Below are 16,904 nucleotides of genomic sequence, written 5' to 3'. Positions count from 1 at the left end.
TGGTATATATATCACACATATATATCAATCACACACATGTATGTCCCTCCTTTTCTTTCTGTGTCTCTCTCTCTGACAGAATGATTGATAGGTGTTATGTGCTGAAGGTAAGAAGGGCGATCAGGCTCAGAGGCTGATTGATGTGATCCAGTATTACACAGACAGCTCCTGATACTCCTTTCCTTTGAGTCAGCCACTGTCAAAACAGCAGCATGCCCTGCCAGTCCACACATTTACCTTACCAGTCACCCAATATCTATCACTCGTTTGTTCATCTATCCCTTGGTCTCAGACCTAGACCCTTACTACCTAACACTGGCCATAAAGTAGTCTATGCTTGACATACGATTAGTTGCTGTAGCTTTGCAATACTATTCAGCTCTAATTCTTAAGCACACCGTGGTAGTATTGGCAGTTTACTGTATATAATACAGGCCTAGGATAGATGTTTAGATTTGACTTTGATATTTCATATTAGCATTTGATGATGTATTTGCTGAATGTTTATACTGTAAAACAAAACAAAAAAACATTTTGTTGTGTCCGAAAATCTGGCATAACCAAAAGATGCTATTTCAAGCTATGAAACAGGCCAATTCTAGACCCCCCAAACTTTTACATAACAGTCTGGACTCATTTGTTTCTCTTTTTTTTTTACACACACGAAATTCACATACACTTTTTCCACTAGTCAAAGCATTGCTAGCCCTAGTCAAAGCTGTCGAAAAGCATCACTGACACCTAACTTTTAACATGGCAAAAAAGCTTAACTTTCCGTGGAAGTTCATGTTAAACGACTTGATCAGTTTGGAGTGTTTCTATCGGTCCATTTATTAAGACATTTTGACACAATGTAAAGAACAGCTGTCAAATTCACATTATGTCAAAAGGTAAGAGGTCAGCTTTCTGAGACAAGAAGCATGTCACCACCAGACACTGTTGGTTAAAGGAAAACAAGTTTCTATGTGAACGGGCCTTGTGATTACAACTATACCAGTGTTCGTGGAAGGGAAGTTCAAACCTGGCTAGCAAGGAAGCTAAATCCAGGGATGCAAGATGCAAGATCTGTGCTAGAATCTCTTTAGCTGCACAGTGTCGAGAGGACACTTAGAAGCAGTGCTAAAAGCAAAGCTGTGCTTTGATATGCTATGCTACGTGTCTCCAGTAAGTGCCTGCTAATAAAAGAAGACCCTTTTTAATGGTCCCACCATAAAACTCAGTGTGTTTCATTCTGAGGCACAATAACAGGGTTGTAATAGGCTTGTAAATCCTGTATCTGGTTATTTTTATTTTCAACCCAACCAAAGTCACGTATGTATGCTAACGCTAGAAGAGTCTGACACTCTCTAGCACAGTCGACTCTGCTAAGATTATTAATCTTGCAGGGTCACAGTTTGCAACTAGATTCCTCTTGAACGTATTTACCATCATGCTTCTGAAAAGTTACATGAGAGGAGTTATTGAACAATTGAGTAGAAACAGAAGCAGCTTATGGCCACAGTTGCCCTTGTGTGTGCAGTAGGTTGTTGGGAAAACATCAGCCAAAATGTCTACAGCACAATTTATTAAGACAATTAAGACAGCTATCCCAAACTCCTTACGCCAAACGACCAAGATGACAGGAGCATGCTACACCTCTAGCAGGACATATAATGGACATATAGTATTTCAGTTCTACCCCACCAGTTAGTATCGTAAACTGTTAAACAGCCTTTCACCTTGCAGTCTCTGCTGCGGTGGCTGAACTTCCGTCCAGAGATTTGAGCCATGTCTCCAGCTACCCGAGGAAAGGAGCTCTCCAGGTACAGGTAGTGTCCTGAAGAGTTACGCAGCGTGTGGTCAGTGGAGGGGCCGGTACCCAAAGCGGCAGTTCTTCCTGTTCTAATTAGCCAATCAACGCTGTCGCTCTTATGCTGTTTCCAGGAACAAAGGTCAAATTCAAAGTTGCACTGGCCAAGAAAGCCCCCTGGAGAAGGCAGAAACACACACACATAAATCTGCTTAAGCTATAGTAAATAAGTAAATGTTGGTAAATGACATGAAGAACATAAAATGCAGGGAAGAATTGAAAAAGAATGCAGAGAATACAATCTAAAGGCAAACACATATGTAAACGCATTTGAGTGTCGTGTCTTACTACAGATGTAATGGTTCTCGTCTGAGGCGTCTCCACAGTGGTCGATAAAGTCACACAGGTTGCCTTGGGGGATGCAGTGGCCATTAGCACAGGCAAACTCATCCTTTTTACAGGGACGGCCAGAGAGGTGGGGAGGGGAGCAGTCTATAAACGCAACGTCATCAACCACCACGTCACCCATGTAGCTAACACCTCGCTTAGCTCGTAGGATCACCTAAGAGACACACAAACATGCACAAATGCATACACTTAGGGTTGGTTTTCTAGACAAGGATAAATCCTATATTTTTTTGCATTCAGAATGCTGTGTAGTTCAGGACCGGGACTAGAACCAGGCTCAGTCCTTGTCTGACAAACATAATTCTGCAAAATCAGTAACATAGTTATAGACTGGACATGGAATTCATCCTGCACTGTTTCACCATTTTTAACATGACTTCTTGCTTCATTACATGTTTTTCTCCCTCCCTTCTTACCTAAGGCCAAAAGTTTAAACCCGATCCACACCAAAAGCCCGACTTTTTAAATCTCATGAAAGACAAACATCTAGATTTTGCTGTCATGGCACCCAGGTGCTGTAACGAAATCCCCCTCTGTGTCCCAACAGATGAGCTGGAATGACTACGACTTTCAAGAACAGTTCATTTTCACTTACTAAAGGCATGTGATTGGTGTCTCTGACATTTGGGCACAGCGTAGTATGAAGCAGTGTTTCTCAACCCTGGTCCTGAAGGCACCTGTCTTGCACATTTTAGTGCTTTCCTTCTCCCAACACACCTGATTCAACCAATCAGGTCATGGACAAGCCCTTTACAGGGGGTGTGTTAAAGCAGGGAGTCCACTAAAATGTGCCCTTTCACTTTTTTCACATTTTGTTATGTTGAGGGATTGTGCTAAAATAAAAAAAACATGTTTTCCCATCAATCTGTACCTAATATGCCATAATGAGAAAGTGATTTTATTAAAAATGTATTAAGCTTTATTAAATTTAGTACTAAACTTTAGTATTAGTAAACTTATTAAAAATACTTTCTTTAAAATTTAGCTTTGGGGGCCTCCAATTTCTCTTTATCATCTTTGAGATGTTTCTACACCTTGACTGGAGTCCACCTGTGGTAAATTCAGTTGATTGGACATGATTTGAAAACAAACACACCTGTCTTTCATATTATATAAGGTCTCATAGTTGGCAATGCATATCAGAGCAAAAACCGAAGCCTCTCCTTAGTAAAATCAAAGTATCTAAAGGATTCTCCAGTCAGATGAAACCCAGATTAGACTTTTTGGCCTCAATTCTAAACGTGTCATGGCTTCAGGAAACCAGGCACTGCTCATCACCTGCCAAATACCATCCCTACAGTGAAACATGGTGGTGGCAGCATCATGCTATGGGGGTGTTCTCAGCAGCTGGAACAGGGAGACTGGTCAGAGTTGAGGGAAAGCTGAATGGAGCAAAGTACAGAGCCAAGACAGCACAGGAGTGGCTTAAAGACAACTCTGCGAATGTCCTTGAGTGGCCCAGACAGAGCCCTGACTTGAACCCAATTGAATATCTCTGGAGAAACCTAAAAAAGGCTGTCTACTGACAGTCCCTATTCAACCTGACAGAGCCTTAGAGGATCTGCAGAGAAGAGCGGCCGAAAATCTCTAAATCCAGGTGTGTAAACCTTGTTAACCATTAGATTAGATGCGTAGATGTTGGGTTTTGTGCATCTTTGAATCTAGGTATTAGTATTAGCCTGCTAGGGGTGATTTCTAAGAGGATAACTAAGCACTCCAGCATGTCACTCTGGGTTAAAAACATAAGGGCAAATAGCATAAGAATAAATGCTTTTCTGAGCTTGCTAGACATGACCTAATGAACTAGGGGCATATCCCATTTCATAATGCTAGCTAACTTGCTAATGCTGGTTAGAGAGAGTAGACTGTGCAGTGAAAGTGTGCAGCAGTGGAGTGGAGTGGAGTAGATGGAGCTAAACGAGCATTAAGAGTGTGATAGCAAGCAAAGAGGGAATAATTCAGCCTACAGGGAGCCTCTGAAGAGCACTTCAAGGCCGAGCACTGATGAGGGAAGGAACCATACAGTCTGTGTCTGTGTGGATAAATGTTAATGATGCCAAGAGAAGGACCAGATGAAGAAAGGTCGTGATATTTCTGAATAGATGTCTACAGATCAAGAGCTGCTCTAATCAGCTAACATTTGAGCTTTGCAGCCACACACACACACACACACACACACACAGACGTCTCACAGAGACACACAGACATATGTTATATGGTTGTGTGCAAAGGTTCAGCATTCCTTTAAAAGACACTCTCATGTCCATTTACTAAAGTACTTGAGGCTCATCTATGCCTTATATCTTGGTTAACTGTGGTTATATGCTGGTATTACAGCGACCACATTTGAGCTAATGCAGGACTGAACTATCAGTATTTATTATTTTATTTTTCTTGTTTGTTGGTTCAACAATGCGTAATTTAATTAGAGCAATGGTTTCTCTCAAATCTTTTACGTTAAGTGAACTTCTCTGGCCTTACAGACAGACAGCTGGTGCAAGTTATCCAGCAACTCTGCCAGATCACAAAGCCCAACAGTCTCTTCACACGCTCACATTAGCTTTAACCTGAGGCTAGAAATGTCGGCGATCGGCTGCTGCATTCTGATAAAACTCTGACAAACCTGAACGCTCCTTACTGCTTTCCATCCTGAGGGCACCTGAGAGTGTCATTAGTACACACACTCAGTGACATTAGCAATCACAGCTCACACTGCTAGAGTTATGCCTGCTATAATAGCCTTTTAGACTGTCATTCAAACCTCCTAAAGCTGGCTCATTGTTCTGGTATTTGTTTGAATACATGTTATATATTGATGACTACGGTTAAAGCGGTATGGCTTTATCTTCTTCTTCTTATTATTATTATTATTATTAAATCTTCTAGATTATTATTATCAGGTACAATTTCCATTCAAATGAAAATGGAAGCTTTTTGATTGAATATGTATATATATATATATATATATATATATATATATATATATATATATATATATATATATATCCCAGATATACCAACAACCATTATAATGCTAGTAATGGCAGTACTTTGTAATGTGCTATGTAATGAAACAAGCATGGGGGGAGTGGTCCAGTGGAATAAGGTGCTGTTACTATGACCAGAGGATCACTAGTTCGAATCCTGGTCATGCTGCTAGCCATCGGCAGCCAGGGCTCCGAGACAGCACAATTGGCCTTGCAAATCTACCCAGGGTGGATAGGTGGCACTTTCTCCCCACATCACTCCAGTGCAGTTCTGGCTAGCACTGGTGTCTGCTGACCGATGCATTAGAAACCGGTAGAAATGGGGTTGGCACCACGCCTAATGCCAGGCATTTGGTATGAGTGGTGGAGTTGGGGTGATGAGCTCACTAATACTTCATTTGCTGAATGCAATCAAACTCCCTTGGTCAGTAGAGACTCAAGAGAGTTACTCCAACAACAGAAGGATAAACTCCTTGATTTCAGAAGACACAATGAATGAGCAGGTGTCTCAATACTTTTGTCCATATAGTGTCAGTGAATCTGAGCCTTCGTTGTACTGTTGCAATGAAATACAGCGACCTGTAGAGTTCACTGGAAGTTCAGGCAGTGCCATCATGTTGAGTAAAGCTTACATCTCGTTTATTGGCTCCTTGCACCATTCATACTGGGTGGGCCTCTGGTGAGATGGTCAGTATTAGTTGAATATGACAAATAGTATCATTAGCTACTAAAATATTCCTAGAATTATTTTTTGGAATTTAGAACTAAAAAAATCTATTAAAGACTGTAGGAGTTGTTCTGAACTAATTTGTAGTTCTCATCTGCTTGGCTTGTGCTCAAATGTTGTGCAGAAGAACTCATTTTAGCGGGATGTTGAAGGGATTCTCCTTTATGTCATTTTACAGACCTGGAAATTGTGACGAATTCCGATGAACACCTCGCCACGCATCCAGCGGGTTCCTTGGTTCCCAGTTTCGGACCAGACTTCATGCGTGACATTTGCAGACTTGATAAATACCTACAAACACAAGAATAGAAAAGACAAGCAACAGACTTACATACCATTAGGAAGGTTCCAGGACAGGTGAGGAACATTTTATTGTGTATTATAAGAAGTAATTCACTAATTTAACGAGACATTCACCTGTAGTGTTCCCACAGTAAGGCCACTCATGTAGTACCAGAATCCTAAAGTACACTGGGGCCCAGTGACAGTGATGGGCGGGGTCAAGAGATCAGAGGTTTGGCCATATCCTCCATTAGAGCTGTCCGCATACACGTACCACCCTTCCAAAGTGCCACTGCATAAACACACCCACATACATTATATAATAGACAATAGATAAAAATAGACACAACTAAATAAACAAATAAAGAAACAAACGTTTGAAAGTGATTAGAGACACAAAAAGATCTCGGGGGAGACGGGTGGTTTCACAAAGCAGGATATTTCAGTAAGCCAGATAGCTTAAGCCCGAAGTTGTGGATTGTGCATTAGAAATGACCCTCAGCTCTGTTCCTATTGGACAGGCTTGACTTTGGGCCTAAGTTATCTGGCAAATCTAAAAAGGCTCCTTTGTGACCTAGCAATAATCAACACACACATTTAAGCAGAACACACTACATACACACACACACACAGACACACTCAGCCTAACTCACAGTGTGTGGTCATGAAAAGGCCTATGAAATTCCTCTCCGTAGTGTATAGTTTCTCCCTGTCCTGCTTGCCAGCGGAAAGCGTGAAGTGGCACCGGAGGGGCGGGGCTGGCCAGATTCCACCCACAGAAATCCCCGCCCTCAAAATCACACTGCTCCATTACTAGAGTGGAGAGAGAGGGACAGTATATGCAAGGGCTAAGGAAAGGGATGGATGAATTGATGGATATAGGTGGAAAGATTCACTGGCTGGGTATAAAGATTGACAGCGAAAACACACACATACCACAGTCCTTTTCATCAGAGCCATCAGAACAGTCCAGTCTGAAGTCACACACCTGACCCTGGCTGACACACTCTCCATAAGACCCACACACAAACTGGCCCAATGGACAGCTGTGAGGAGGAACAGAGGAATGAGGAGGGGGGGGAGCTGGAGTGCTGGACTCCACAGAGGGGAGCGAACCTATACACATACACACACACATATAAGTAGGTGAGCAACCAAAATTTCAAAGAGCAATTCCCATCTACAGCTGCGACTAAACAATCACTATGTAGATGTTTATTTTAAGTGAACATATTCCAAATTCCCTTTTTACTAAAATTTAGCACAAAAACAGTGTTTTTGGACCAAATCATGAACATTTGTTCATTCAAATGATTGGACTCAACAAGATTATATATAACTCCAAAATCTAACATGAAAAAATATCATTAATTTAAAGTCACTAAGAGTATACTAGCAAACAATCAATGCATTCATTAAATGTACATAATTAAACATATATAAACAGGCTGATCACAGCTGATTCCCTACACCCTGAGTCCTAAGCCAAGTGTTGATCACCTGTACAAAATATTGGCCAATTTATAGAATGTAGAAAGTGGGACTAGAACCACCTAAATCAGCATTACAGAGATATTAGACATTTCTGTGTTACAAATACAGTAAAATAAGTCAAATGTGCCAACAAATGGTGTTTATGCTCGACAAAGAAATTGATGTTTCTATGGGATGAGTTAATACTGAGATGAACAGCACAATGCCCCCCACCCCCTTATACAGAAAGACTGAAGCACAAAGTACAGCACAGTGCCCCTCTACACTTATACACAATGTCTGAAGCACAAAGCACAGCACAGTGCCCCTCTACACTAATACACAATGTCTGAAGCACAAAGCACAGCACAGTGCCCCTCTACACTTATACACGTCTGAAGCACAAAGCACAGCACAGTGCCCCTCTACACTAATACACAATGTCTGAAGCACAAAGCACAGCACAGTGCCCCTCTACACTTATACACGTCTGAAGCACAAAGCACAGCACAGTGCCCCTCTACACTTATACACAATGTCTGAAGCACAAAGCACAGCACAGTGCCCCTCTACACTTATACACAATGTCTGAAGTCGCCTCAATGTATCACTTCAACATGACGAGGTGATGAAAGACAAATGCTGTTTTTGGAGCTCACTTTCCATACATATTTGAATAGACAGTGAAGCATCTACAGGGGTGCGCTTTATGGGGGGACTTAGGATGACTCTAAGGGCCTGTGATTGACAGGAGCCCTCAAAAATACATACATTGAGTATTTTGGCAGAATTGTTAGAGTTGTGAGACCCAGTGGAACATCTTTTCATGAGGCATTAAAATCCATGTTTTCCATGATCTGGCCCTTTCAATGGTTTTTAGTGCATCACACTCACCTTCATATGGCTCACAGCCCAAGAAGGACAGGTCATCTATGGCAATATCTCCAGAGAAGTCATCTCCTACTGTGCCCTCCACTAAAATCTGAGCCGGATAAAGAGAGAGAGAGAAAGAGATAAAGCCGAGGTTAAGAGATGCAGGTGAAAGGAGAGCAAAGTCACAAGAGAAACCCCCTTTAAATCACTCAAGTGGGGATTTTCAAGGTGCCATGGCTGCATTTTTAGTGTGTGTGTATGTGTGTGTATATGTGTGTGTGTACACGCTTAATGAACTACCGGTGAAAGTTTTACAGCTCTGGGGTAGAGGCCTCAATATTGCTGATAGCAGACATCACCAAGGTTACAGTGCTTTAGAGAACATCTGATTACAGTTATCAGCTGAATGACAGGGCTCTGTGTGTGTGTGTGTGTGTGTTTCCGTATGTGAGTAGGTGAGAGCTGTTCAAAGTAATGAAACAAGTCTATGAAGGCTGTAATAAACCCCTCTCAGGAACAATGGCAGTGTTTAGTCCTTTCTGAATGCACAATTGGTAAATACAGCAAGGACCAGCTCCTGTTTCTTTTAGATTATGGAAAACATAAGGGTAGAGCCAGGCAGCACTGATGATAACCTTAATTGAGTCAATATACAGTACTTAATGGACATATCTGTAATTAACTTAATGGACATATTTGTAATTAGTTGCCACTATTAGATTATGGTTGCCGTTTAGGAGTTGTTTGGTGTGTCTGACTGCATACTGGTAATATGATTTCACAGTGGGCTCAAATAGCTGGTTTACTGACAAATAGCTGGTTTACTGGTTTGGTGACAAAAATAAGTTGTGTTGGTCTTTTTTCTGCATTTCTGCAAAGTATCTCATCCCGTAATTTTTGAGATATCGAGCTGGGCTTGTACACATTTATCTGATATATTGTTTTTGTATTACAGATTTTTTATGAAATCATTTCCTATAGGAATGAATAAGGCACAAACGCTGGTGCATTTTTCTTATGCGCCAATGATACAAATACAGTGCCACTAAGCGTGAAGTGGCACCGGAGGGGTCAGGGCTGGCACTGCTCCATTACTAGAGTGGAGAGAGAGAGGGACAGTATATGCAAAGGCTAAGGATGGAGACATAGATTTATGGATTCACTGGCTGGGTATAAAGATTGATGGTGAAAACACATATATACCACAGTCCTTTTTATCAGAGCCATCAGGACAGTCCAGTCTGAAGTCACACACCTGACCCTGGCTTCTACATTTCGTTCGCCCTAATTTGGGATTTACTGAGGTCAGGAAATCTGAGTTGAACAAGCAAAAGCATGTCAGACCAACAGATTTCACCCTGCTATTGTGTGCACATGTTGACTAAGTCACTTGGATAAATGCTACAGGGCTTCTCAATCTGGCACACCAGGGGCCTTGAGCAGTGCCCCTACATGCAGTTCCTAAAACTGTCCCATTGGCTCTTGGCATCATCTTTTTGCATATTGGGTGTGTCCCTGCACTCCTTCACTCACTGTCAGCGTGTAGTCAGTCCCCACAGGCTACCCTCTCTTAGTATGCAGTTGTATTTTATGCAGTGATTGATTGTCTGACCTTAGTGTTACCATTGTCTGTTCTACAGTGTGTCACTGAGTTTTGCAGTATTCCCTCTTGTATTGCTGCTGATCATACAGTGATTTTTTACCTAGCTATACCATAGGAACCACCTAGCAACCACTTGGAGGTTTTAATTTAATTCAAGCTGTAACACACCTGAATCTACTATGTTTTAGTCTCCAAACAGGTGAGGTGCTGGAATGAATACCTGCTTTCACATTGATCCTTTGTGAGTAATACTAATAAGACTCCACTAACCACTTGGAAACATGCTAGCAACCACCTAAGACACCATAGCAGCCACTTGGGATACTATAGTAACTGCCAAGCAAATCCCCTCTCGATCCTCCAGATGCATTAAGAGTGTAACTGCTGTGTAAACGTGGAGTAAAGGGTTTGAGGATTTCACCTGGAAGGGCCGCACGCTGTTGAGGTACAGCGTCTTCCTGTGCCAAAGGTTGCCCTGTTGACCGTAGCGAACCCACAGCATCTGGCCCCGCCCTCCACTCCGATTGCGGATGTAAACGGCTAGACAAAAGATATGTTCGCCCAGCATGTGGTAGTGGAAGCGGAAGACACATGGAGACACTGGGTCCCGACTATCAGTGACAGTGGGCTTGAAGGGTCGGCTAATAAGAATGGCGGTGTCTTTGAACTCCTGTGGAGCGGAGGACTCGATGTAGAGGTAATGTCCTTCCACAGTGCCCCACGTGTGATCCTTGAAGGGGCCAGTGTTAAGAGTGGGTGTGGGCCCCTGGATGCGGCTCCAGTTAAAAATGTCTCCCTCTTCGTCTTGAGTCCAACTACATAAGCCGTCTTCAAAATCACACATCAGCTCCAGGGCTGGAGAAGTAAGCAGAGGGCAGGAGGGAAAGAATGATTACATGCGATACCACTTTGTCCTTTGCAGTATTACAATTCCAGTGCAAAAATCTTGATACCAGCATCTGATATTTCTGCTTTAAAAACTACTGAGCTTTAAAATGAGCTGTTTTTACTAGGACCGGATCAGACCCTCATTTATCTAATCCAGCATTTCCTGCTGATATCAGCCTGGTATTGATATCATACTGATATGCCATCTGTAATAAAAATGTACTGTTTTTAATTTCTTAACACAGATAAATCTACTAATCTATGGGGACACACTCATAAATCCCCTTAATTTCTGTTTCATATTATACAGTCATGTGTACAAATTTGTACACCCCATAAAAACCTTACATTTATAATTTGCCACCTCATATCTTTTGTTGTATGTGTTTAGTTATATGAGCTCCCTCTATAAAATCTCTCAATATTGTTGAATTGAAGAACAATTGGCCACATATTTAAATATGTAAAATTTAGGAAAAAAAACAGACAGGCCTAGTTTTGCCATTGGCTGCCTAGACTCAATGATGGCATTTCAATAATGGGGAGTTTGGGAACAAAATATCTGCCTTTAATTGTGAACAAGGTTCCGTGGCATAAAATGACATATATTGTGTTACTTGTACCATTTCATGTGACCCTGTCTGGTAAATGACTCAAGCCTTGCCCTCAGAGCTTTAAGATAATATGTTTACCAGTTTTGGATGTGAAGGGCCGAGGACCTTATGAAAATGGCTTGTGACTAATGCCACCGTAGCAAGTGATGCTGGGCACCGTGAAAGTGATGCTAACACCACAATAGTGAAGCTGGGTGAGGCCGGCAGTTGCCACGGTAGCGTTGCTAATGCCTTTACAATAACATTTCAAGTAATGAGACACAACCTTACCTTACCTAAGAATTACATCTCCCCTCAGCAGCACAGATACTTCTTAGCTGTGAGGCTAAATGTAGTCCTCAGATTGTCAGTATGAGAAAATTCTATTTTAGGCAAACATGAGGCAGTTCTTGTGCATGTGCCTTTTAACAAGATTCATCAGTCAATGTTTTCATGGGGTGTTCTAATTTTTTCACATTACTGTAGTAGAAAGGACTGTGGTCAAGTATTGGGGATCGAATCAAGAGAAAGTAGACAGCTAATTGTTCCTGTATACCATGTGTACATTTCCATTTACAGCATTTGTCTGATACTCTTATTCAGAGTTACGCATGTTACACAGGTACGCAAAAGTAGTGTAGAGTTAGGAATCTCGCCCATGAACTCCTATTGCGGATTGGTGTAGCGTGGTGTACTTGCCTGGCTGGGGAACTGAACCCTAGTCTGCACTGGGGAAGGTAATGTCGTTATCCACTACAACACATCACACCACACAACACCAACCACACTTGCAGTAGATCAACCCACATGACATAATGATAATGACACTGTGTGATACGATCTAGGAAATGGAAAAAAGTATGCTGTGTAGCTAAACATAGCTTCTCTTGCTAAGTAGCTACATTAGCCACTAAAGAAACTATTCCAGCAGCACATGAAGTGAAGAGGCTCCTATTGGACAATGCTCACTTTAGGCTTAAAATATCATTTAGTTACCCCTCCAGCTCTCCCAAGGAAGGACAAATGAAACATTTCCAGACTCTTCCCTGACTTTACCCATGTCCTTGACTCCGTCTGCGCTGACAGCTGTTCTATTAGAGTAAGTCTATCCGGGTTCTGTCAGAGTAAGGACTTACAGCAGTTTTCCTCATCCGACCCATCTCCACAGTCGTCCACAAGGTCGCACAGCTGGAGGCGCTCCACACACGCTCGGCTCTGCCTACAGTGGAAGTAGTCAGGAGTGGGACACTCATCCATAGCCGCTGGCAGTGAGCAGTTATGAAACGTGATGTCATCCAGGGCCGAGATGCCTTCGTACACGCCTAAACTCAGCTTGGCCACTGATATGTAGAAGGGCCTGGTCTGCCGGCCAATCTGCGCGGCCACTGGCAGCCAGTGGTTGCCTTGGTGATAGAGTGTCCGCCACAGGACGGTAAGGTTGTCCATGTCCTTGCTTCGGAGATACATGCTGGCAGCACCCACAGACAGACCAGCATTGAAATGCCTGTGGACAAAATAAGAAATAATGAGGTGGCTTTGGCGGTAGTAATTAAGGTCCTGTATTCCAGCCTTCCATTCGATTGACCGATCCATGCTCCTCCCATAAATGCATTCTTTTATGTATCAATATAGAACAGAGAAGGTCTCACTGAACACTACTGAGAAACTGTCAATTATTTTTAAAAATATGTGAATTATTAATATCAAGGCTAAAGCGGAGCAATTTAATTTTAACTCTTAATCATACAAAATTTTATAAAGATGCTATAATGTTTCCTAAAGTCTTACATGGCAAAAGACAGCATGTATTAGACCTGAGCTATTGGATGATTCTTCAGTTGGGGGATTTATATGTCTCCAGGTTCTAAATTAATATCACATACATATAATACTTATAATACTTTATTACAAAATAAATATTGTTGTATTAAAAACACATTAACCATATTATTATAAAATTACATTATTATATTACCTACAAATGATGCAGCAAAATCATTATGGTTATCATTTTTAAAATGTTGGCCTTTTTCCTAACACAGACCTTGACACTTCTCTAACAACATATTTTTTTCATAATTGCGAGATGTTCATAATAATGTGTTGTTTTTGCAACATAATATCTCATAATAACAAAATATTTTTACCTTATATTTTCTTAAAATGATGAAATAATATGTCAATTACAACATGTCATTGATGACATATCTCATAACAGCAAGATTTATTCTCATGATTACAATAAGTTTATGTTTTAATTACACAGTATGTCATTTATGACTCTTCATCTTGATCAACCTTCTTTCTCAAGGCTTCAGAGATCTTTGGATCTTTCCATGGTGATTCCACTCACCTCAGCAATCAAGAGCAAACCTAATGGTCTTAGGTTTAAATAAGACAAACTCCTCCAAAATGATGTTCTGCACCTGATTCTAATTTTAATAATGACATTTTTAAAATGTAGGGGTGTCTTAACACTCACAAGACATTTCTTCAGTTGCGTGTGTTTAACTATATCGCCTTCATCTCTCAATATTGTTCAAATGAAGATCAAATGGGCCCCATGGTTCAGATCAAAATGTTTTCTAACAGTCTAACAGTGTAACAAAATATATTTTTTAATAACCCACCACATTTTTATTTTTATAACATTTTAGATTTTAACAAAATTCAGAAAGTTATTTTCTTAATGTTTCTACAATTTCTTAATGTAGAATTGGACTGTGCTGTTCTGGCTAATCAAAACTAGTCAATGATTACAGTATAAAGCTGCCCTTTAGTCTATCCTAACAATGTGATCTTTTACACCCCCTCAAAATAACCATTAGAAATAATAACACACTCTAAAAGTCTGTATGTTGAGCTGTGAGCTACAACTTCACATTAGGTTAAATAGGATCTTGGCCAGCAAAGCTTCACGTTTGGTATAAAAGAAGGAATTTGCAGGTGGAGCATGAATAGGTTGATCACTCACTAATATAACACACATATTAGTTATTGTACAGTGATTACCCAATGATTTATAGCTTTCCCGCCCCCCTGGCCCCATGTTTACCAGAATGTAATGGTACAGTTGGAGCCCGACTGCTGGAATATTGGGCTATGGAGTAAAGCACGCTGAGAAAAACTGTTGCTGTTCTTCAGGACAAACATAAAGTGGCCTAAAAGACAGATATAATAGCATTGTTGATGTCATGTTGAATTATGAGTGCAGCTAGGTACATAAAAGACTGACAGAGCTAAAAGACATAAAAGCCAGTGCAAGACACATTGATGCATGAGGCAGGCAAGATCACAGGTACAACATCATGTCAGATTAGGCAATATCAGAATAGACAGAACGTAAATTCTGCATATCTATACAGTCTTTGTATTCTCTTTGTCCAGGAAACTGTTCATTGCCTTTACTAAGACTCGGGGCAGATGCAGTGCCATATTGGAGGAGAGTAAGAGTAAGGAGAGTAAAGCTAAATGGTGCCAGAAATAAAAAAATTTAAAAAATGCTATACAAGGCCAAGAAATTGACCTTTGGGTAAGCATCAGTGGAGCAGTTAAACATCACAGCAGGCTAATTATCAGGTCATGCAACAGCATCTTGACAGGGCTTAGGTAAGGAATCTGACTTGGCCATTCCAAAATACAAATCCTCTACTTTTCCAACCATTATTTACTTGTGTGCTTTGGGTCATTGTCTTGTTGCATTACCCAACGTCTCTTCAGCTTCAGGTCATGGAGTGCTGCTCCTACATTCTCCTATGAAACTGTGTTGAGATACCTTTGAATGAATTGTTCTCTCAAAAAACACATATTTGAAGTTTGCAGAGTCTTTTGTTGTAACCTTGGGATCTATATTATCTCTTTCAGGACCACGCATGGTGTTCTTGGAGTTATCTTAACAGGACACCCACTCCTAGGTGTTCTGGATTCTCCCTATTTGCAGGCAATTTGTCTAACTGTTAACTGTGTACACACAAGGTCTTTAGCAATGCTTAAGTCTTTTCCAGCTTTATTTTTTTATTGTGGGCTTTGTGTGCCTTTATTTAATAATCAAAGCCAATACATCCACCATATCTTCTTAAGTGAAACATTGTTTGCCTATTAGCTCTTAGAAAAAAATCACCTAATGTCTGTCTAAATTACCAAAAATGAATGGGCAGATGCTCACTGTCATTTTAAGTGACTAATGGTTTTAGAGATGTTCACTGGTGTTTTCAAACACAACAGGCTCTCGTTTAGTTGAATTTGCATGCATTCTTGTGTGTGTGTGTGTGTGTGTGTACACATGTGCACTCACCACTGCTGCTGTTGGAAGAGTGGTCTCTGGGAGGTGCCTGGTGTTGGTATGTTGTGGGGACTTCCACTGGTGAGCTCCTCACCCAGTCGAAACCATCTCCTGGGGCAAACTCATGCCAACCACATGAGTCCATCTCAAAGTCACACTCTGCAGCTGCAGAACAGACACACACACACACACACACAGTACATAATTATTGCCATAAGGGCAATAATTATGCCAAAATATGGGGAAATGCACAAATGCAACTCAGACAATTTGAGTAAAAGTGCTGATCCAGGACATAACTGATCCTAAGTTAACCCCAGGCTTTAAGCAGCATTATGTGACAATTGACATTTCTTGCTCCTTGGCTCCCCCTACAACCAGGACGTGTAATTTGCACTTTGAACCACATCTAAAGGACACGCATTTCTAGACAAGCTGAGAGATACAGAACCAGAGATACGAAATGCAGTTTCTGGTGTTCCAAGCCTGGAATGGCAATGTGCTATTCTTCCTATTACAGGTCAGTGGAGCACCACAATGCTAGTAACCAGAGGGTTTTGTTCTCGGGTTCCACACATATAGATTCCCAACAGGGTCAGTGATGGGACCAGGAGGGGATAACCATGAGACCCGTGTGATATTAAGGTGGGCTGTAATGATGGGGCCCATCGTTTAATCTCACAAGGGTCCCATCGTTGCAGCCCACCTTAATCTCACATTGGTCCCATCGTTGCAGCCTACCTTAATCTCACATTGGTCCCATTGTTACAGCCTAGCTTTATCTTACATGGGTCCCACTGTTACAGCCCAGCTTCAACTCACACAGGTCCCAGGGACCAGGAGGGGATATCCATGGAACAGAACAGAGATTAAGGTGGGCTATAATGATGGGGCCCATTTGGAAAGCCCAACTGGGTCCCACTAAAAACTTATGTACAAACCCACTCAGAGCCCATGCCCACCTGGAACTCGGCTAGCCCCCGTTCCACCCATGTGAGC

The 16,904-nt window shown here is 41.4% G+C and overlaps 1 protein-coding gene across 1 annotated transcript in view; it reads right to left on the bottom strand.

Annotated features, from left to right (window-relative positions):
* malrd1 (MAM and LDL receptor class A domain containing 1) overlaps positions 1–16,904 on the bottom strand; it is a 90,454-nt gene that overhangs the window by 55,453 nt on the left and 18,097 nt on the right. The window contains exons 7-17 of the mRNA XM_072686909.1: positions 15,918–16,070; positions 14,679–14,784; positions 12,760–13,127; positions 10,564–10,997; positions 8,561–8,648; positions 7,130–7,309; positions 6,847–7,006; positions 6,329–6,485; positions 6,092–6,202; positions 2,138–2,351; positions 1,719–1,966 (exon numbers count right to left, since the gene is read on the bottom strand). Of these exons, the coding sequence (XP_072543010.1) occupies positions 1,719–1,966; positions 2,138–2,351; positions 6,092–6,202; positions 6,329–6,485; positions 6,847–7,006; positions 7,130–7,309; positions 8,561–8,648; positions 10,564–10,997; positions 12,760–13,127; positions 14,679–14,784; positions 15,918–16,070 (2,219 nt within the window). The remainder of the gene's footprint in view (positions 1–1,718; positions 1,967–2,137; positions 2,352–6,091; positions 6,203–6,328; positions 6,486–6,846; positions 7,007–7,129; positions 7,310–8,560; positions 8,649–10,563; positions 10,998–12,759; positions 13,128–14,678; positions 14,785–15,917; positions 16,071–16,904) is intronic.

This window comes from Salminus brasiliensis, chromosome 9 (genome assembly GCF_030463535.1).
Source record: "Salminus brasiliensis chromosome 9, fSalBra1.hap2, whole genome shotgun sequence".
In the NCBI taxonomy this organism is placed as follows: domain Eukaryota; kingdom Metazoa; phylum Chordata; class Actinopteri; order Characiformes; family Bryconidae; genus Salminus; species Salminus brasiliensis.
Note: the sequence above shows the minus strand (reverse complement) of the source record. Positions and strands in the feature narration are given on the sequence as shown.